We start from the raw sequence: 21,061 nt of genomic DNA on the forward strand, positions 1-21,061 counted from the left end.
GAGTCAAGCGGATGGTATTAAATTACACAGAGTTGCACTTTTTAAGTACACGCCATGGACAAACGCCCCGCAACTATGGCCACCCAATGCCGAGCTCCTCGTTGGCAATCCTTGTTGCCAGGATTCCCTTTGGCAGAGGCCCACAATGCATGAAGCCTTCTTCGCCGTCGTTGCCGCTGATTAAACTTCTTCCAAGGAGGCAGCTTTAAAAGTGCATTGCCCTCTTATCAGCGAGCCACCCCATCGCCACCCACATGCAACTGCAACCCAACCCCCTGAGTTTTTACCCAGCGACTTGGATGGCAAACAGCTTTCTTGTCTCTTTGTGGCGGGGCCACTTTGTTGGCTTGTTGCCACTAATTAATGGAGGAGCAATGAGTGAGGGGCTGCATATTTATTGTAAACAACAAATTATTGATTGCCAGCGACAAGTTGGCCCAGCCTTTGGGCGCCTTTGTTGGCTGCGTTGCCCGCTCCGCTAATTAAAAATAAATGCGAGGCAGCTCAAAGCAGCCACACAAAGGATTTCAACTGAAGTTGCGCGCAGTGCAGCGGGAAATAATTTGTGTGCTTAATTAGCAGCGGAGGTGAAAAAATGAAAATAAGAACGCTTTCCTTTGAGTTGTGTGGGAAAAGATAATGAGCAGAGCAGAAACTGCCGAAGAAGCTTACTAAAATTAAATATTTATAGTGAGGAGGGTTAATTACAGAAATAATACCTACTCTTTTGTGGTCCTATTAAATCCATTTATTTATATGAATGTGTTTATAGATATCGGAAAGAGTTTTCATGCAATACGAGTATATTTGGTAATTATTATAGGCCCTATCTTTATCTGCTGCAATACGGCCCGAAATAGATTATTTATTTAGCCTAGCTTTAAAGGCAGAGCAACAATTGCCCCGGGAAATGCCACAAACAAGAGCTGCAGCCTGGATGCAAACAGCCCAGCCAAACACATGGACAACTGGCTGTGCAAGTGCATTATGGGGCATAAACTTGCCCCGGGAGCCACAAAGAGTTAAAGGCTGGAAAAGCTAGGGCTAAAGTTCCAAATCAAAAACACAAACTCCAAGAAAACTAAATTAAAAAACTACACAGAAGCCGAAATGGCGGAGGCGGGATCCGAAAAGAGAGTTGAGGGATCCTGGGAAAACTAAATGAAATAATAAAGAAAACGAACAAGGGGCGGATGGGGGGGACTGAAGTCCTGGGCTGGTCCAGGACTTCTTTCTCCTTGCGGGGTGCTGAAAGTTTTGCTTTGCCAAGGTAAATGCATTTTGCTTGTTGCATGCAAAACGGCAGGCAATGAAAGTTTCTGTTGCCGGGTTATGGAAATGGAAAATGCTGGGAAGTGGCAATGGGGAACGGAAAATGGAAGTTGGGAAATGGGAAGTTGGGAAATGGGGTGTCAAGGTAAAAATTGAAAAGCGAAAATTTTCCCGGGGGAGCGGGCGAGCGAAAATGGGCCAAATGAAACGTGCGCAGATGTTGCTCCTTGCCTCCTGTTGCTCCTTTTCCAGCGCTCCTGCCTTTTCCAGCTTAGAGTCACAAAAGCGCCAAATTGGCGGGGAGTGAAAAAGGAGCAGGAGGTCCTACGTGCAGGGACTTTTCGGCAGCGCAGTGCATACAAAGGACATCAGCGTTGAGGCGCAAGCTGCCTGCTTTTAACTGCTAATGAAGAAGCAACTCACTTCGCAGCACACACTTCAAAAAACATACAAAAGCCAGCGATGCGAAGGGGTTAAGTGGCACAGCTGTATCTGATTCGCAGATACTTGCCAAAATATAAAGGTTGCGTTGGGTAGTAGTGTTTAAAAAACGAAGTAGTCTGTAGTAGCTTACACTTAATGCGGCTTTAAAATCACTCAGGATGCTTTGTTTTGTAAAAGTAGATTACTTGAATATAAAAGCGCTCCTTAGGAACATCAGGACATCAGCATGCACAAAAAGAGGTGGGGATAATCGGCCTGGCCAACTAATCCGCTTTAATATACTAACCGGAACTGATTGGCATTAGATCTCATATTCTCCGGCCAGTCTGGGCCAACATTTTAATCCCCTTACGATGGGCATAAAAAGCCGTAACTGCAACGTGAGCTCAACTAAGCTCATAATCGTAATTAAATTAAAGTTGAGGCGCCTGCAAGTAGGCATTAAAAAGTGTTTGTGGTGCGGGGGAAACTGAGCCGCGGGCTCAAAGGGAATATTACATAAAGGATGCCAGGCAAAACAATATGGCTAATTACGTATTACTTCTTCAACCAGCAAGTTCGCTTGAATTAATTTCCCTGCTTGGCTTGTGCTTGCAGAAAATGCGTCAGTTCCAGAAGATCCTGGAGGATCTCAGCTCCCGCGTCGCCCTGGCTGAGCAGACAAAGACCGCCTGGCTGCCACCCTCCTCCGTGGGCGAGGCCAATGAGCAGATGCAGCAGCTCCAGCGGCTGAGGGACAAGATGACGACGGCCAGTGCGCTGCTGGATGACTGCAATGAGCAGCAGTCCTTCTTCACCGCCAACCAGGTGCTGGTGCCCACGCCCTGCCTCTCCAAGCTGGAGGACTTGAACACGCGGTGAGTTTGGCGCTGGGTTTATTAGTACACTTTGCTTACTGGGCTGTTCAACTCGACAGCATGAAACTCCTGCAAATCGCCATGGACGAGCGCCAGAAGGTCCTTTGCCAGGCTGGAGCCCAGCAGACGCACGAGAACGGCGACGACGGACGCACCACATCGAACAGCGGCACCATTGGACCACTGCCCAATCTCGGCCAGAGCGTAAAGCCGCCCTGGGAGCGCGCCACCACAGCCGCCAATGTGCCTTACTACATCGAGTGAGTATAGGGGAAACCACAGTAACAGCCGTAATATATTAAAACCCCCTTTGAACCGCAGCCACGAACGCGAGACCACGCACTGGGACCATCCGGAGATGATCGAGCTGATGAAGGGCCTGGCCGATCTCAACGAGATACGCTTTTCCGCCTACAGAACGGCCATGAAACTGCGTTCCGTTCAGAAGCGACTGGGTGAGCTTAGCCTGGAGCACTTTTGCTGTTGGCGGTAACTCAATTTTGGCATCTCCCAATAGCTCTCGACAGGATCAGCATGTCCACCGCCTGCGAGTCCTTCGATCGGCATGGCCTGCGCGCCCAAAACGACAAGCTAATCGACATACCCGACATGACCACGGTGCTGCATTCGCTCTACGTGACAATCGATAAAATTGATTTGACGCTGATGCTGGACCTGGCCATCAACTGGATCCTGAATGTGTACGACTCGCAGAGGACCGGCCAGATCCGAGTGCTCAGCTTCAAGGTCGGACTGGTCCTCCTCTGCAAGGGCCACCTGGAGGAGAAGTATCGCTATCTGTTCCGCCTGGTGGCAGATACTGACCGACGGGCGGACCAGAGGCGACTGGGGCTGCTGCTGCACGACTGCATTCAGGTGAGTCAATTTAGTTGCTAGTTTAGCTGCTAAGTTATTGCAGAAATAAAGTAGTTTATTACGATTAGCTAACTTTAATTGGGCTGTTTATCAATGAAAATTAAAAGCCTCTAAAGATATCCATTGCTTTTCGCTGGCAGCGGTTCAAATTATAAAACATAAGAAAAATTAAACACCCTTTATATTTTCAGGTACCCCGCCAACTAGGCGAAGTAGCCGCCTTTGGTGGCTCCAACATAGAGCCCTCGGTGCGGTCCTGCCTGGAGCAGGCTGGCATCTCGCAGGAGGCCATCGATGGCAACCAGGACATCTCCATCGAGCTGCTGCACTTCCTCGGCTGGCTGCAGCACGAGCCGCAGAGCCTCGTGTGGCTTCCGGTGCTCCATCGGCTGGCGGCGGCGGAGGCGGCCAAGCACCAGGCCAAGTGCAACATATGCAAGGAGTACCCGATCGTGGGCTTCCGCTACAGATGCCTCAAGTGCTTCAACTTCGACATGTGCCAAAAGTGTTTCTTCTTCGGCCGCAACGCCAAGAACCACAAGCTCACGCATCCCATGCACGAGTACTGCACCACGGTGAGATACTCTATTGCTTAAAATGTTATATTTTCGCTAATCTTCTGGCCTTATCCAGACCACATCCACCGAGGACGTCCGTGACTTTACTCGCGCCCTGAAGAACAAATTCAAGAGTCGCAAATACTTCAAGAAGCACCCAAGAGTGGGTTACCTGCCCGTTCAGAGTGTTTTGGAGGGTGGGTTTCTTGATGTTAACCAAAACTGATGCCATTTCATTATGAATATACCCAAATCTAGGAGATGCGCTGGAGAGCCCGGCGCCCAGCCCGCAGCACACAACCCATCAGCTCCAGAACGACATGCACTCCCGCCTGGAGATGTACGCCTCCCGGCTGGCTCAGGTGGAGTACGGCGGAACGGGCTCGAACTCCACGCCGGACAGTGATGACGAGCACCAGCTGATCGCTCAGTATTGCCAGGCTCTGCCCGGGACCTCAAATGGAAGTGCGCCGAAGTCGCCGGTCCAAGTGATGGCCGCCATGGATGCCGAGCAGCGGGAAGAACTGGAGGCTATCATACGCGATCTCGAGGAGGAGAACGCCAACCTGCAGGCGGAGTACCAGCAACTGTGCAGCAAGGAGCAAAGTGGCATGCCCGAGGACTCCAATGGCATGCAGCACTCCAGCTCCAGCATGACGGGTCTCTCTGGCCAGGGCGAGCAGGGCCAGGTGAGATTTTGGATTGCCTTCTCTGCTTTCCCCAAGCTAACTTCCTTTACTTCATTCCGCAGGACATGATGGCGGAAGCGAAGCTGCTGCGTCAGCACAAGGGACGCCTGGAGGCGCGTATGCAAATCCTGGAGGACCACAATCGCCAGCTGGAAGCCCAGCTGCAGCGACTGCGCCAGCTTCTAGATGAGCCCAATGGCGGTGGCAGCAGCGCCACCAGCAGCGGCCTGCCCAGCGCACCCGGCTCCGCCTTGAACTCCAAGCCCAACACCCTCCAGACCCGCTCGGTGACCGCCTCGCAATTGAACACGGACTCACCGGCAAAGATGAACCAACAGAACGGCCACTACGAGCACAACTCAAGTGAGTGGCTGGGATTAAATGATTGAGTGGCGCTTTGTGTGGCAATTAGCGTTGTTTAATGGGGCTTATTAGCGGGATCTGGTTTGATTCAGCAGGGAAAACTAGCTGACCTTAGCTTCATTTTCTTATCTTCATTTCCTGGATAATTTGCCTATAATGTGCCCCTTAAGTAAAAGTATAAATTTCCACTTTAAATAATCAGCTTTAGGGAAGGTTAAATGGTCAAATTTGAAGAGCTTTTCGTTATTTTTTGGCCCAAAGAAATAACGAAGCCATCATAATGGCACTTAGAAGGGATATAAAATGAAAGGGGAAAATTCTTAAAATATGGAACTGTTGGCAATGCAACATTGATTAGGGCTCCGAAAATGTCGACCTGTTTTAGTGGAAACGCATATAATGCGGGGGATTAGATGCTATCGAAACGATACCGATGGGTAACCATCCCAATTGTTGGGGCTCGGACTGCCTGTCCGCTGACATTAACAAAGGGGCCATCCTGCGAACTAACCTCTAATTGTGTGCTGTTCTGTCTGTTCTGTCACCCACTCTAATGTGCACCCCCATCAATGAAAACCCTCCATCGCCGTCGCCATCACCATCGCCATCGCCATCTCCATCGAAACTGAAACCGCAAACACACTCGCAGAGGGAATTATGCTGCCGGGCATGAGCAGCGAGATGCAGCAGCAGCACGCCCAACTGGCGAGCTTGGCGGCGAAGCATCATCAGCACCAGCTGAGCGGGGCCCTGAATGCGTTGCATCAACAGCAGCAGCAGCAGCAGCAGCAGCAGTTGCAGCAGCAGCAGCAACATCCGCAGCAACAAAGGAGCCTGATGACAGGCAATGGCGGAATGGACATTTCCGGCGGCATGCAGACATCGGGCGGATATCTGGGCGACGACGGACGTCCACCGCCGCCCCCGCACTCCAGTCTCATGCAACAGCAGCAACAGCAGCACCAGCAGCACCAGCAGCACTTGAATGGTGCGGATATTAATGGCAGTCACTGTCACCTTTGTAGCCGGCTCAATTTTCCGACCACCTCTGTGGAGCTTGTGTTCAGTTTGGTTTTCGTTTGCGGTGCCTACTTTCGGGCGCTGGATTTTGATTTCATTTTCGAATTGCTTGTGTTGTTTGTGTTGATGTCGTTTTCCCTGTACATTTCTGTTGGAACCGAATTTTGCCCTACAATTACTAATCTCCTTTATTTCTCTGCTCTGCTCTCTTTCTACTGTCCCAAATCGCCATGCAGATCTTGCCTAGAATGCGTTGGATTGAAGCGGTAATGCAACGATTTGTGTCGTCACCTTGCCATTTCAGAGAATTGAAAATATGCCAGCATACAGATTTGCTAATTGAAATTCTATCTTTGTTGTCCACAGATAACTCAAGCGGACTGGTGACCGTCATCACAGAGCAGGAATTGGAGAGCATGAACGATGATTTGGAGGACACGTCGAGCAGCAACACTACGAACACAACGACGACGACGACCACGGCAACCACGGAGAAAACCTGCGTGGAGCTGCACAAATAACACCTTCGATACTTAACTGCATGGCATTCTACTATTAAAGAAAACAATGAAACAGTATAGGAATCCAAAAGAATTAAATGCAAGGGAGGAAATCCAATTGGCTGGCCTGCAAAACATTCTAAATAATCATACCTAAACACCTAAAGATAGATCCATATAACTATTGTGGTACATATATTTATACATTATTGCGAGGAACCAGACGGAAAAGAATTTCAAGAAGAGCTTCGCGTAAGCTGAGAACACTTTTAGTAGTTATGAAAGATACAAATCTATATATATTATATACAAATATCGAAGCATAAGTAAGTGAGACATATTGAAAGCTGGAAATAATGCAGAAATGATTTAAAAATTAGATAAGCGGTAACTCCCACACATACTTACATCCTACGATATAAAAAACACCTATATCATAAATGAAACATAATCATAATTTGCTAGTACATGAAAAATTGTTATAACTCGCACCTTTTTCAAAAAACTGATAGGAAGCAAATCAATTTCAAAGATACAAAAAAAAACAGCTAACAGTTTTTGGTTAGCTTTCATATCATTTTACAGCTTATACAATAAGTGTTTTTAATGTAAATTTCGAAATATACAATCAGTTTTAATTTGTATCCTAATTTATTCCGATTCCTTGTGTATTATTTCTTAATATTATTTAATATTAATATCTGTGCTAACTGAAAGTGTGCTGCAATGTTTTTAATTAAAGAATTATTATTAAATATCACAGTCTTTAGACTTTTATTTTGCTTTTGGTTTGTAGACAACAAGATCTTCATAAACCTAATCATATGCTGACGAATACGATCACTAAATGGACCACCTTTTCTATCTACTTAATCGAACCGAATCTTATTCAATACCAGAACCCTCAAATATATTAGGTAATCCACATCATTCCAATGAAACTAGTCAAATTACACTTGGATAACTCAGATATACTTACGAATCAATGATATTGAAAACTGCTTTAACATACCTAAATACCACAAGGAACTATTCGAATCGATACATATAGATGTCTATAACTTGATACCCAATATCGTACAATACTCACATCAACATAAGATAAAATATATAGCCGAAAGAGAGCAAAGTTTTAACCTAGATATGCCACAGATCGATAAATATTTATAGATATATCAGATATTAGCTATATGACATGAAACTCTTCAGTTTATTTCTCTTGAAATTCCACATTCCGCATTTAGTTAACGAAATTATACAAAAATTAGGAACGAAAATAAGGACAATATGGAAACATTTTTAGAAACTGTTATCATTTGTGTCATCTATCAGATTAATTTATCTAAGCTAGGTTGAGTTTTCACTAGAATTTCCGGGCACTTAGTAAATAACGCAACACGACTATACTAAACATAGAAAGAATTATATAAAGAGATATAGCTATTAACGAAATGCAGTTAGCAAATTATTCAACCACTTCTGTGTAGTAAAAGGACCCAACTATGAGTATTTTTGTCTAACCATACCGTACCAACCCAACCCAAGCCGAAACTTAATGTGGAAGAGACGTCCTACCAATAACCAATCAAGTTTAATAAAAGAAAACCCTCCGTTTCAAGTTATAAACAAATGAACTAAAATCGAAACCAGAATGCTTAAGTCAACTATATAATCATTAGTGAAACATATCCCATTCAACGGCGTACATATAATCCTTATATACATTATGTATCGTTTATATCTTTAGGAGTACGTAGTCGAGGACGAATTTAAAAGCATCAAGTCTAGTAACTGAGATCCGAGTTGAGAATAGCCAAAGCTGCCATTTGTTTGTCCGCAATTTTATACTGACAACTGATATCAAGCAACGCAATTCAAGCATATCCCGAAATAGTCTTCATCATCCAGTGGTTGTCTACAATAGATTTTTACCTAAATCCTCGAGAGCCGATGAGGAAACCGAGACGAAGCCAAACAATCAACGAAGAAATTATGAATTACATATTATATGACAAGTGGTCAAGGAGTACTGTGAGCTATATTAGCCGCTTATTTATATTAGCGGTTTGTACACCGTATATTAGTCCCTTATTCTAAGCAGATTACTTAGCTGAATTGTGTCCAACTGTAAAGGCAAAGGCCTCTAGAGCACAGCACTTTTGTATGGTATATGGTATATGGTATATCAGCCTAAACACCCTTAGTTTAAATAATCGTACACATCAACTCAATCAGACGGATAATGATAGACACAAAGCCCCGAGCTTGACAACTAATCGTTTTGTTGGAATAGAAGCTTCGAAATTAATTTAGTGGTAGCAGGCATGACTCAATTGTACCTATCTTTTGATACCGTTTATTACAAAACTAAGGACTATAATCGTATTTAATTGTATACCTAATCGAGTGCAGCGAGACCAAAACGCACTCTGCACACTGATGAACTTTTGAAGTCGGCTGAGGAGTAATCGATATCGAAAACATTTCAATGTGTTCTACGAATGGTAGCTCATAGAACTTATTAAACATAATTCACAATTAATAACACAATATGCATTGTAATAAACTTATTTATAACATACGGTGACATACTCGAAGCGTTTATATACAACACACATATACATATTTATACATAATCGGAAATTATACATATGAGATATGCCACATACGATATCATATAACATATACATATATGAACCATTGCGAAAGTTGATACAATAAATAAAACACTCATCAATTGCGTTATAACCTCAGCTTTTAATTTACTTACATACTTTTTCGGAGCTGCTTTCTTGAGCTGGAAGAAACTGGAAACTAGGAAACTGGGAACTATGCGCAAAAAATCTGTTAGGTTTTTCAATTCTCGTTTTATTTCCTAGACTAACCATTCAACAACATATTCTTAAGACGTGTACATAGGCTAGGGCTATCTTAGAATCAATCTACATGTTGGATCGGTATCAAATCCCTCGAAGAACACAGAATAAGAGATTAAGGTACAGCGTTTGGCACAGTTATAGCCGGAGTTTCAGTTTTGGGTCAGTGTAAGCTGCGTGCGATAGATGAAGTCGAATCAAATCAGATCAGGTAGCGGAGAGCCCCGGTCCCTCAGTGATGGTAGTAGGCATGGGGGTCCACTGGAGCGGGAGCCGGTCCTGGAGCCGCATAGTGGGCATAGGGGCTGTGGGCCAGGGCGGGATAGGCGGCATGGAAGTGGGCTGAGGGCAGGACTGGAGTAGCCACTGGCACAGACACCGGAGCCGGAGCTGGAGCGGGAGCAGGAGCGGGAGCGGGACCAGGTGCAGGTGCAGGAGCTCCGCGGTGGTAAGGTCCCAGGGCCAGGGGATACGATAGCAGAGGAGCCTTGGGCAGCGCCGGAAGTGGAGGAGCCGGAGCTGGGCCGTAATGAGCAGGCACTGGAGCGGGTGCAGGTGCGACCACAGGCGCCAGGTGGGCTGGTGCCTTGTAGGCCAGCGGCTCCTTGCGAACCACCGCGTTGAATCCGTGATGGGGATCCGCCGTGTAGTCAACGGTGCGCTTGGTGCCATCCGGATCCACAACCGAGTAGCTGCCCTTCACCACATCTCCGTGGCGCGTCTCATGCTGCGACTTCAGATCGCCTGTATAACCATCCTGGATGTCATAGCCAAACGAATACTTCGGGTCGGGATCGTAGGGCTCGGGAGCAGCCGGCTTGGGCGCCACATAGGGACCAGGCAGAGGCCCGTATCCTCCATAGTGGTGCAGGGGTCCGGGAGCAGCTGGACCGCCATAATACGGCCCGGGTCCAATCACGCCCGCATAGGCGATGCCGAGCACGGCGCTCAGTAGGGAAATCTGAAAAATAAAAAGGAAAATCAGGAAATAATCCAATTTAAATATACTTCAAGTAATATGAGCGACAGAAAATGGTGGCTTTTAAAGCAATTAAACAAAATTGATTTAATTGGCATAACTTCCAATTCATGTAAGACTTAAACTATCTTCTTTATGCACTGACTAATCCTTCTGTGAGTCAAGAAAAGGCTTTCAGTTTGAGGAAAAGTGGTTAAATGCACTTTTCCCCTTAGAGTACAAGTATATTAAAGCGGCCTAAACTTTATGGGCGCTGTTGCAAAAGACTCTGCTATCCTTTGTTGCCCCACCTTCAGCATGACGATGTCCTTGCAGGGGTATCCTTTCCACTCGCTCACAGTTGCCACAGACTCAGCAGACACCACGTACAGAGTGGCCGGAGTATCGTTGGCTTCGACGACGATCGCGCTAGAAGAAGTAACCAAAACTGCAAGCGTTCGCTGGGAGTTCTGGCCATTTATACTGGCTAACGGCGCCAAATGTCGCCTGCTTCACATGGCGCAGTGGAGGCAATAAACTAATTTCGGATCAGAGAGACCCGGCCAGAGGAAGTTGCCAGTCTGGGCCAGCGATCAAGCACATGGCGCGGAGCAGGCCTGTGGAGCCAGGGGTCGGGGATTGACTCTTGCCCACCTGGCGGCAAATCGTGTGCCTGGCTTCAACTTTGGCGCAGCTATCGTGTCGACTTAGAAAGGTTATTCTTCCGCTAAACCATTTAAAGGGTCCCCAACCTCCGGGGCAAGCCAGCCCGAGTTTGCCCTTTCACTTTTGCGACGTGTACGACTCGGTTTCGATTCGCTTGGACACCGACTTGTGGCAGTTATGTGCACATTTATTTGGCCGCACACAATTGAAATGTTAAATTAGCATTGCCTGGATGCTGGGCCTTGCTGCCTTTGGCTGCCTTTGGCTGCCGCGTAATTAGCTGAGAAGAACAAGCTGCACCAGCAGCGGCTTAATGCGGCGGTTCCATATTAAATGGCAGTTGCAGCGCCTGAAAAGGTCAGGTGGTCCACAATTGAATTAAAAGTGCCTGGAGTGCGAGTGCCTGGGCCCACAAGAAGGGGCGAAAACAGGGGCAGCCAGTCGCTCCAACCGCCTAATAAAGCGAAAGGTCAACGCGCTGCTGTCGGCACATTAGTCTGGCCCACGGACCAGGCCAACTACCACTTGCAGTCTGGGCAAATAATGTCATTAATAATACCCTTAAAAGAGTGGCATGTCGACTATACAACGTCTCTCGTGATTGATCCTGCAGCTCAGACTTGTTTTCTGGCTAATCCTCAACTTAGATGGTTACTACATAGCAAGCATGTCTAAAACCAGCAGGACTATTACATCATTTACAACCAAAGCTGAGTTGGAGATTCATTTTAGGATGTCCAACCATTTTGATGGCCCACACAATACCCTTTCCAGCTTCTCACAGCCAAGTGCCTGCGACAATTCCTACGTTTACCGTTCTGTGAGCTTAATTTATGGCTGCAAATTTGTATCTGGCATCTGGAAAACCATTGACAACCGCATGCATTGTCTTAGCCTGTTTATGCGACAACTAACTATAACAGAGAATCAAAGTCGTGCCATGTCAGCTGTTTTGACTATTTTTAGCCAGCAGATCAAAGCAATTGATCAACAAGAATGTCAGGCTAATGCTGCAAGTTGCCAAGGAGGCCGAAATGAAAATCCAGTCAATAATGGATTAGTCGAAAGCTATTTTAATTGCAACATGCAAGTTGCGACTAAAACCTGAGCCATAAATGTGACATCTCTTGGAGATGTTTTCCAATTACAGGGCTCACGGCTGGCAAAACATTTGACATATGTCTGTTATTTCAAAACCCATTCAGCTGTTTCAGCGTTATGATTCATAAAGCTTCAAACGCTAAAGATAAATTGATGGCTATTCCCAGGGCAGTTTTATGGAGCTACTGGTCAGTTCCCCAAGGGAGTTGGCAGTGGGCAGTCGCTTGGAAAGCTTTTAGCCAACGCAACAAGTTCTGATGGATTTCAGTCAGGTTCTGGACAAGTGTGGAAACTATGGCAGGTTCCAGGTGATGATCCTCTTGCTGTACGGCTACACAAATATTCTGGGATCACTGCACTACTTCTCGCAGACCCTTATAACCTTCACACCAGAGCATTGGTGGGTGGACACAAAACACGCGAATCCTCACTTAGTAACGTCGAATCTTTCCCACACAGGTGCTCCCATGCTGACCTGGAGGGTCTCACTATGGAGGAGATTCGCGCAGTGTATCAAAACATATCCGAATCGTCCTGCACGCCGCTTTTGGGCCTCGTCAACGGCACTGGCGTAGTGACAGCGGACCGGAAGTGCAGGAGCTGGATTTTCAACAGGGAGAACGGCTACGAAAGCATCACCACCGAGGTACAAGGCCATAGGAAACTGGGCTGGAAAAGCTTATAATGTTGACATCCCACTTCAGCTCAAATGGATCTGTGACAAGTCCTACCATCCGGCAGTGGGCCAGTCCTTCTTCTTCATGGGCTCGGTGGTGGGCACCATAATCTTTGGCTATTTATCGGACCAGATAGGTCGTCTGCCCTCGCTGTTGATGGCCACCTTGTGTGGCGGCACTGGGGACTTCATTACCTCCTTTGTGTACACTCTGCCGTGGTTCGCCTTTGCCAGATTTATGTCGGGACTGTCCACGGATACCATGTACTACCTAATGTACATATTGGGTAATGCTCCTTTTATTAAAAGCACAAGTTACATTAATCTATCTACTCCATTTCGTTAGTCTTTGAGTACCTGAGCCCAAAGAGCCGCACCTTTGGACTCAATATCATCTTGGCCGTGTTCTACTGCTTTGGACTGATGACCTCGCCCTGGGCCGCCATTTGGATCGGCAACTGGCGCCACTACCTCTGGCTAGCATCTCTTCCAGCATTGGGTGTCCTTATATATCCCTTCCTGATCTGCGAAAGTGCCCAGTGGCTTTTGACCAAAAAGAAGTACGACGAGGCGGTGATCTGCCTGAAGAAAGTGGCCAAGTTCAATGGGCGACAGGTGGAGGATTCCGTATTCGACGAGTTTGTCAAATTCTACCGGGAAAGGGCAATACAGGATAACAAGCTAACTAGCCACGAGGACACTTTTTTGGCCATGTTTATGACCCCTCGGTTGCGTCGATTCACTTTGACACTGCTCGTGAAGTCGTAAGTTCCTTACTTTCAGATTCGAATGCCCTATTTAATGTGTCCTTTCGGTTGCAGGGTCATCATAACCCTCTCGTGTGATGTGATCAATCGGAACATGGAGGGCTTGGGCACTTCGCCCTTCAAGCTCTTCTCCTTCACATCGGTTGTATACCTCCCAGCAGGAGTGGCTATCCTCTTGTTGCAGAACAAGATCGGACGCAAGGGCATGGCCTGCAGCGCTCTGTTCGTGGGCGGACTTATTACCACGATGACGGGTTTTCTGATAGCCAACTTGGATCCCAGGCAGAACGCCCTACTGCTGGCCATCATGGTGGGTCTGGGACGCTTTGGAGCCACCGTTTCCTACGACGCGGAGATCCAGTACGCGGCGGAGATCATTCCGACCAGCGTGCGGGGCCAGGCGGTGTCCAACATCCATGTGGTGGGACTGGCCTCCAGCTCACTGGCCTTCTATGTGATCTACCTGGCCCAGTACTACAAGCCGCTCCCCTCGATCTTCATTAGCTGCCTGATGTTTTTTGGCGCTGGACTTTGTCTCACTTTACCGGAGACGTTGAACAAGTTTGTTTATATGGCTAAAACTCCTAACAAATCACTCATTGCGTCGTTTCTCATCAGGAAGTTGCCGGAAACCTTGGCGGATGGAGAAAAGTTTGCCCTAAACGAGAGCTTCCTCTACTTTCCTTGTTTTTCAAGAAGGCAAAAAAACGTGAGGATTGAAAGTGTTTAATAGATAGTTAAATTGGACAAATTAAAGTGAACCTCTGGCTGAGAGCACTGAAACTTAGTTGTCATTCGATTTAAATTATGCTCCACGAAGACTGATTAAATTAATATATTTAAAAGTCATAAGTTCGTCGTTTAGTTTTGTTGAGTTATCATATGCAAAATGCCTATCTGCTTACAATTTAACAAGCTCCGACTTTTTGACGTCACGAATTTAATAGTAGCTATAATACCTGCAAATAAACAGCATTGCATGTTTGCAATCACCGACCCCAAAAATCTATACTTATCTCCTCATCAGCAATAGCAAAGGCCTAGGATTTAAAAAAAATGGGTCGTCGCAAATACTTATTACCGATAGTACACATGAGACATTTAAATGGTAATAAAATGGTATAAATAAAAACAGATCAGGGATATTGAGAACAAAATAGAACACATTTAAAGCGTCGCCACTGACATCAGCTCTTACAATATTTTATATGGGTATAATGGGTATACCGCGATCCGTACACTCTCAATTAGCTTTCCTTCGTGCATTCGAAAATTTCATTTCGCGAAAATGCGACTGCTGGCAGTCGAAAGCCCCACATCAAACTTTACTTTCGTTCCGAGCGGTTGGCATCGCAATTTCGCCTGAGACGCGCCATTCTCGGTCAGTGACTGCAAAAGTTCTATTGTGAAAGGCTGTTTTGAATGCAGCCGAACGTCTGTTTCTTATCTTAAATTCAAATACGAATTTCGCAACGAGCATCTGTTAGCCAGGGAACTCAGCAATGTTTAAAACTTTTGAGAACTAGAAGTTGAAATTGAGTCTGAGCCCAGCAACAAGTGGCAGCAAGTTCTCTAAAATAAAATAAAGTATCAACAATGTTAAATGTCTCACGTACAAAATTGTGTTCAGCATCTTTCATTCATATATGAAAACACTATTTTCTCACTATAAACACTATATTACTATGAAAACACCATTCAACTTAATTTTGGTTGCCAAAATAACTAAATAGGGCGTTCGAAAAAGTATCTAAGATTTAATTTGAAAGGCACAACTCAGACTAATGACCTACAGCAAGTTTTGTGTGCTTTTTAGTTGCCAGCGCTCCAGTGAAATTGCACAACAGCCGACGCAGGACCGCAGCTGTCAAACATAATCCACACGAATTACATCTGATCTCGCAGAGCGCACTAATTGCTTTGGGCAACTAGGAGGGGATCAACGCAGCCAATTAGCCAGTCGTGGGGATGAGTCGCAGTCGCAAGCTCATCTTGATTCCCGGATAGAAACGTGGAAACGCTGGCCTTAACTGCTGCGAGTGCGAGGAAGCGCAATGTTGGAGGTGGACAGGATCCTGGAGAAGTGCGGCGACTTCAGCCGCCTGCAGCTGATCATGCTGCTGCTCTTCTGTGTGATCAACGTGCTCTCCGCCCTGCACTACTACTCCCAAACCATCATCAGCTTCGTGCCCAAGCACTGGTGCGTATGTTCCCCGCTGTTCACCACGTCGTATACTTAACGCATTGCTCATACGCCCAGGTGTGCAGATGGCCTGCCCCTCAGCAGTGAGGCGCCGGTGGAGTCGAGCTGCCTGCCGCTGGGCCGGAATATGAGCACTCCGGATAGCTGCTACAGCTATAACTACGAGCTGTACATGGGCTACCAGAGCTTTCCCAGCGAAATGGATTGGGTGTGCGCCGATGCCTGGAAGCTCACGCTGGGCCAGTCCATGTTCTTTGTGGGCTCTGTGGTGGGCTCCATGGTGCTGGGCTACCTGGCGGATGTGGTCGGACGTCTGCCCATTCTGATCGTGGCCAACCTGATTGCCATGACAGGCAATTTACTGACCATATGGAGCAGCAATGTCACGCTCTTCTGTGTGTTTCGCATGGTTTCCGGCTTCGCCACGGACAGCAACTTTGTGATGATGTATATCTTGGGTGAGTTACTCCTAGATTCGTTGAATATAGCGATTCACCACTATAACCATTAGTTATGGAGTACATGCGGCCAGCAGTGCGCACCCTGGGCCTGAGCATCTGCATCGGGTTCTTCTACTGCCTCGGCTCGATGGCGGCGCCTTGGATCGCCGTGCTCATGCGCAGCTGGCGGGGATTCCTGCTGGCCACCTCCCTGCCCCTGCTGGTGGTGCCGCTCTTCTACCTCGTGGTGCCTGAAAGCATTCAGTGGCTGATTTCCAAGCAGAAGTACGACAGCGCCGTCGTCTGCCTGAAACGGGTGGCCAGGATAAATGGGCGGCACGTGCAGGAGAGTGCCTACGAGGAGTTCATCGAGGAGTGCAAGCGCAGTCAGCAGAACCAGAAGGCGTCCACCCACCTCCTGGGCCTGTTCAAAACGCCCCGGCTCCGGCGCCACACGCTCATACTCTTCTTCAAGTCGTGAGTACCCCAGGAACGGCAGATGGCTTGGCTTTTCACTAATTTTCCACGCCCACGCGCAGCATGGTCATCACCCTCTGCTACGATGCGGTTTCCCGCAACGTTCAGGGCCTTGGCATTTCGCCATTTGCGATGTTCTCGCTGAGCGCCACCGCCATTCTGCCGGCCTGCCTGCTCATCATCGCCCTCCAAGATCGCATCGGGCGCAAGGCGATGGCGTCCGCCTCCCTGCTGCTCAGTGGCATTTTCATCTCGGTCACCGGAGGCATCATCTTCGCCGCTTCTGCCTCGGATAAGAGTGAGTACAGTTTGGGTGGACTTTTGGCATGGTACGATTCCAGCGGAAGATTAACACCAGATATTTAAGCATTAGGCGAGCTGCAAAGCAAATTATAAACCTAAATATTCAGTGCATAAAACCACAGACTTGATCTTTGATCCGTATTATATTGTATTTTGCCCATCACTTTGAATGTCTCCAAATGTGCAGGCCTAAAATCATATCAATTGAAAGGTTATTTTCTACTTAAATGCATGTATATTAATTATTCCTCAGAAATGTAGGCTTCAATAATTCGAACTAAGTGCCTCAACTAACGTAAATTCCCCAAAGAACTTCCTTACCAACCACAAACTTGCATCCTTTCAGCCACCACTTTGCTGGTGAGCCTGTCCGTAGTGGGTCGCTTTGGAGTGACGGTGGCCTACAACTCCGGAGCGCAGTACGCCACCGAGCTGATCCCCACCTGCGTGCGCGGCCAAGGAGTGGCTGCGGTCCACGTGGCGGGCTATGCCTTCACCTTCTTCAGTGCGTACATCCTGTTCACGAGGAGCGTGTTCTCGCCGCTGCCCGAGATCATCCTGGGCGTGCTCTCCTTGTTGGGGGCGTGTCTGTGCCTCCTGCTGCCGGAAACCCTTCACCGCACCTTGCCCACCTCTCTGGAAGATGGCGAGAACTTCGGAAAGAATGATCGCTGGTACACCTTTACTTTTCTGGACAGACGCACTCAGTCCGCAGCCACCCTGGACACCCAGAACGTCAAGATGTACTCGCAATCCACGGAGTCGGCCGTCTACTTTTGAGTAAATATGTTTGGAATGCCGAACTCGGTTGTGTATTTTCAGTGCAAGTAATGTAATGTTTTTCAAATGTGTACACTAAAAACTTTCTTAGTTACAAGTGATCAAACAATAAACGAATATATTACAAAATCCGAAGGAACGCAGATCCGATTTGGGAAAATGTATACTTGTAAGATTCCTTAAACTAATTGAAATTAATTTTTAAAAGGTTTGCCATATATTAAATAAGATAATGGTAAACGGTAACGAAAATTGAAGTGCCGTTTTCCCAGCTGAAAATTTGTGTAATACCGACGCGACATTGTTTAATCGGACTTAACTGCTTCTATTTGCAAAAACTTTGAATTTATTTGAACTGTAAAGCCTCCATAAAGATAAACGATGGTTTGTTATATTTTTGCGGGCGTCGCATTAGTAACAAGTGAACGCCAAGTCGATGTTCTCGACTATCAGATACCCGTTACTCAGCTTACAAACCTGAAATGTTCGAATTTTTCAAAATTGTGGTCGTGACAGTTCTTTACGATTTGTGAGCGTGGCAACTACCTGAAACAAAATTGCAGGGAATCTGCATGGATATCTAACATTTCTTGCTTTTATAGTTCCCAAGATCACGGCGTTCATACGGGCATGAAATCCTGATCAGAAGTGCATACTCGCTGCTACCTGGATCAAAGAATCTTGTAGGCTCTTTACCCTACGAGTTCCATGAGATACTCTCTGCATCCAAACAGAAGCCACACGTCAGAAATTGTTCAAACTCTTTCTTTCTTCTCCTAATGCCCCTTGGCATGGGAGATAAACTAATAGCAACAAATTCCCCCTGTTTGCAGTGTATTAGCGCATTTAGCCTGCACCCAGAATCGGCTAAATACCACCTGCTCGTTCCACTTGGTCGAAATCAGTTGATGTTTTGCGATTGCAGCGGTTTCGTGCGCCGAAATGGATCTCCAGAAAGTCCTGGAAAAATGCGGTAACTTTGGCCCCTATCAAATACTCCTGCTGGGTCTCTTCGGATACACGAACATTGTGTCCTCGCTGCACTACTTTTCGCAGACCATCATTAGTTTCACGCCCCCGCACAGGTGAGCATTCGAAATGGTACTTCCTCAATATAAATGTAATGAAAAAGTTTATATTTAATAGATACCAAATTAAATGTAATTTTTCGATTAAGCTATCAAATCAGCTATTATAATCTAAATCGAGACCACATCAAATTTCACAAGGAACGAATTAGAATTATTCTCACCTTAAATATTTGAACTCTTTATATTTCAGCTGTTCCGCGCCAGTAGAAGGATATTCACAACATTTCACTGAGCGGTTGTCCTGTAGTGTCATCCAGTACGATGTCGACAACTCCTCCTTCCGGGAGTCCAAGTGCACCTCCTGGGACTTCGAAAAGGAAAGCAACTACGAGAGTGTAACCACCGAGGTAAGTTTCAGCCCAAAAGTAGAAAACCCAATCTATAGTCAACACTACCGTGCAAAATATTGATCACAGCTCAAGTGGGTCTGCGAAGATGCCTACAAGCTGGCAGTGGGCCAGTCCTTCTTCTTCATTGGCTCCGCCCTGGGAAGCATATTCTTCGGATACTTGGCCGACCGCATAGGACGTCTCCCTGCCTGCGTTCTGTCCACCTTAACAGGAGCCTCCGGGGACTTCTTCACCTCCTTCGTGGGAAGTCTGCCCTGGTTCTCGTTCACCCGGTTTGTGTCCGGCCTGTCCATGGACACCCAGTATGTGCTGATGTACATTTTGGGTAAGTTTATATGGTATATACAGCTTACCTATATTCAATACAATATATTTTCAGTTTTCGAGTACTTGAGTCCACAGCACCGCACCTTTGGGCTGAACATCATCTTGGGCGTCTTCTATTGCGTTGGGCTGATGATATCTCCCTGGATAGCCATTTGGATGTCCAACTGGCGGCTTTACCTCTGGGCTGCATCACTTCCGGCGCTGGGAATGCTACTATTCCCCGTGTTTCTCCATGAGAGCGCCGAGTGGCTACTAACGAAGGGAAAGTTTGATAAGGCAGTTAGGAGTCTTCGAGGCGTCGCCAAGTTCAATGGACGAGAAGTGAATGACTCTGTTTTCGACGAGTTCGTGAAGCACTACCGCGAAAAGCTAAACAGCTTGCAGGATAAATCTTCGGACACCTTCATGGGTATGTTGAGGACTCCAAGACTGAGAAAGTTTACCATTATTCTATTGATCAAATCGTGAGTTGAAATGGTACTAACATAGTTGAAAGATATTAAACCTATTATTTCAGAATGATCATTACGATTGCATTCGACATCCTGAGTCGCAATGTTGAGGGCGTGGGCATATCCCCCTTCAAGCTGTTCTCCTACTCTGGATTCTGTTACCTGCCTGCCGGTCTCACCATCATCCTATTCCAGAACAAAATCGGGCGAAAGGGCATGGCCTGCGCCTCTCTGTTTGTGGGTGCCATTATCACGGCGGCTACTGGCTACTTGGTGGCCACCCTGGATCCGGCAGAGTACTCCATACTTCTGGGATTCATGGTCAGTCTGGGCAGATACGGGGCAGTGGTGGCCTACGACGCGGAGGCCCAGTACGCGGCGGAGATTATTCCAACCAGTGTTAAGGGGCGAGGAGTGGCCAACATCCATGTGGTGGGCAATGCCTTCGCCTTCTTCAGCTCCTACATCATCTACTTGGGCACTTTTTACAAGCCACTGCCTTCGCTTCTGATCAGCTTCGTTTTGCTACTCGGCGCTTGTTTGTGCCTTTGTCTGCCGGAGACTTTGCACAAGTAAGTCTTCTATATTTTGAATACAACTAGTAAAATGCTTAAATTTTCTTTTCGCAGAAATCTTCCGCAGAATCTCGAGGAGGGCGAAGTATTTGCGAAAGGCGAGAAATGGTACTTCTTTCCCTGCTTTTCACGCAGGCAGAAAACTCATAAGTCTGCATCTCAATTGGAGTCATCCGACACTATTAAAGATTAGTTTTAAGTTGTTAATGTTATTCAAAATACCAATACAGTTTACAAATAATATCAAAACATGTTTACTGGGCTCCTATTTCTATAGACAGTACTAGAAATGTACAATTCTACAAGCCACTGCCATTCACGCAGGCAGAAAACTCATAAGTCTGCATCTCAATTGGAGTCATTCGACACAATTAAAGATTAGTTTTAAGTTGTTATTCAAAATACAAATACAGATTACAAATAATATCAAAACATGTTTAC

At 46.6% G+C, this 21,061-nt stretch overlaps 5 protein-coding genes across 17 annotated transcripts in view; 4 read left to right on the top strand and 1 right to left on the bottom strand.

The window, feature by feature from the left end:
• LOC6553906 (dystrophin, isoforms A/C/F/G/H) overlaps window positions 1-7,228 on the top strand; it is a 136,006-nt gene extending 128,778 nt beyond the window's left edge. For 5 of the 13 annotated variants that reach the window (XM_026978731.1, XM_026978757.1, XM_026978782.1 and 2 more), the window contains exons 27-36: window positions 2,314-2,573; window positions 2,633-2,833; window positions 2,895-3,028; window positions 3,091-3,449; window positions 3,641-4,024; window positions 4,083-4,203; window positions 4,265-4,695; window positions 4,758-5,058; window positions 5,708-6,344; window positions 6,445-6,530. In XM_026978731.1, coding sequence (XP_026834532.1) covers window positions 2,314-2,573; window positions 2,633-2,833; window positions 2,895-3,028; window positions 3,091-3,449; window positions 3,641-4,024; window positions 4,083-4,203; window positions 4,265-4,695; window positions 4,758-5,058; window positions 5,708-6,344; window positions 6,445-6,448 — 2,832 coding nt within the window. In that variant the 3' untranslated portion in view covers window positions 6,449-6,530. Of the gene's footprint in view, window positions 1-2,313; window positions 2,574-2,632; window positions 2,834-2,894; window positions 3,029-3,090; window positions 3,450-3,640; window positions 4,025-4,082; window positions 4,204-4,264; window positions 4,696-4,757; window positions 5,059-5,707; window positions 6,345-6,444 lie in introns of all 13 variants that reach the window. The other 8 variants (XM_015154805.2, XM_015154797.2, XM_015154806.2 and 5 more) reach the window with 3 other exon arrangements.
• Window positions 7,229-9,427: 2,199 nt separating this feature from the next.
• On the bottom strand, window positions 9,428-10,849 carry LOC6553905 (larval cuticle protein A1A). The gene is made up of 2 exons (XM_001979486.3): window positions 10,724-10,849; window positions 9,428-10,415 (listed from the first exon to the last, which is right to left on the bottom strand). The coding sequence occupies exons 1-2, from the start codon at window positions 10,730-10,732 to the stop codon at window positions 9,687-9,689; spliced, it is 738 nt and encodes a 245-aa protein (XP_001979522.1). The 5' UTR covers window positions 10,733-10,849; the 3' UTR covers window positions 9,428-9,686.
• Window positions 10,850-12,390: 1,541 nt separating this feature from the next.
• On the top strand, window positions 12,391-14,409 carry LOC6553904 (organic cation transporter-like protein). The gene is made up of 6 exons (XM_026981611.1): window positions 12,391-12,579; window positions 12,639-12,825; window positions 12,884-13,142; window positions 13,202-13,619; window positions 13,677-14,183; window positions 14,241-14,409. Exons 1-6 carry the CDS (start codon window positions 12,437-12,439, stop codon window positions 14,350-14,352), a joined length of 1,626 nt encoding a protein of 541 aa, XP_026837412.1. The 5' UTR covers window positions 12,391-12,436; the 3' UTR covers window positions 14,353-14,409.
• A 479-nt stretch (window positions 14,410-14,888) lies between these two features.
• On the top strand, window positions 14,889-17,960 carry LOC6554082 (organic cation transporter protein). Its single transcript, XM_001979484.3, has 6 exons — window positions 14,889-15,003; window positions 15,439-15,822; window positions 15,883-16,283; window positions 16,337-16,742; window positions 16,805-17,040; window positions 17,392-17,960. The coding sequence occupies exons 2-6, from the start codon at window positions 15,677-15,679 to the stop codon at window positions 17,823-17,825; spliced, it is 1,623 nt and encodes a 540-aa protein (XP_001979520.1). The 5' UTR covers window positions 14,889-15,003; window positions 15,439-15,676; the 3' UTR covers window positions 17,826-17,960.
• Window positions 17,961-18,767: 807 nt separating this feature from the next.
• On the top strand, window positions 18,768-20,869 carry LOC6554081 (organic cation transporter protein). The gene is made up of 6 exons (XM_001979483.3): window positions 18,768-18,910; window positions 19,107-19,263; window positions 19,333-19,591; window positions 19,646-20,057; window positions 20,111-20,617; window positions 20,675-20,869. Exons 1-6 carry the CDS (start codon window positions 18,768-18,770, stop codon window positions 20,811-20,813), a joined length of 1,617 nt encoding a protein of 538 aa, XP_001979519.2. The 3' UTR covers window positions 20,814-20,869.
• The last annotated feature ends 192 nt before the right edge of the window (window positions 20,870-21,061 follow it).

This window comes from Drosophila erecta, unplaced genomic scaffold (genome assembly GCF_003286155.1).
Source record: "Drosophila erecta strain 14021-0224.00,06,07 unplaced genomic scaffold, DereRS2 tig00000000-arrow-pilon, whole genome shotgun sequence".
NCBI lineage: Eukaryota > Metazoa > Arthropoda > Insecta > Diptera > Drosophilidae > Drosophila > Drosophila erecta.

Coding starts and splice junctions, on each gene's coding strand:
- LOC6554082 (XM_001979484.3), top strand. CDS start 15,677: ATGTTGGAGGTGGACAGGATCCTGGAGAAGTGCGGCGACTTCAGCCGC. Junction 15,823..15,882: donor AGCTTCGTGCCCAAGCACTG/GTGCGTATGTTC, acceptor TCATACGCCCAG/GTGTGCAGATGGCCTGCCCC. Junction 16,743..16,804: donor CTCATACTCTTCTTCAAGTC/GTGAGTACCCCA, acceptor GCCCACGCGCAG/CATGGTCATCACCCTCTGCT.
- LOC6554081 (XM_001979483.3), top strand. CDS start 18,768: ATGGATCTCCAGAAAGTCCTGGAAAAATGCGGTAACTTTGGCCCCTAT. Junction 18,911..19,106: donor AGTTTCACGCCCCCGCACAG/GTGAGCATTCGA, acceptor TTTATATTTCAG/CTGTTCCGCGCCAGTAGAAG. Junction 19,592..19,645: donor TGTGCTGATGTACATTTTGG/GTAAGTTTATAT, acceptor ATATATTTTCAG/TTTTCGAGTACTTGAGTCCA.
- LOC6553904 (XM_026981611.1), top strand. CDS start 12,437: ATGGATTTCAGTCAGGTTCTGGACAAGTGTGGAAACTATGGCAGGTTC. Junction 12,826..12,883: donor ACGAAAGCATCACCACCGAG/GTACAAGGCCAT, acceptor ATCCCACTTCAG/CTCAAATGGATCTGTGACAA. Junction 13,143..13,201: donor CTACCTAATGTACATATTGG/GTAATGCTCCTT, acceptor CCATTTCGTTAG/TCTTTGAGTACCTGAGCCCA.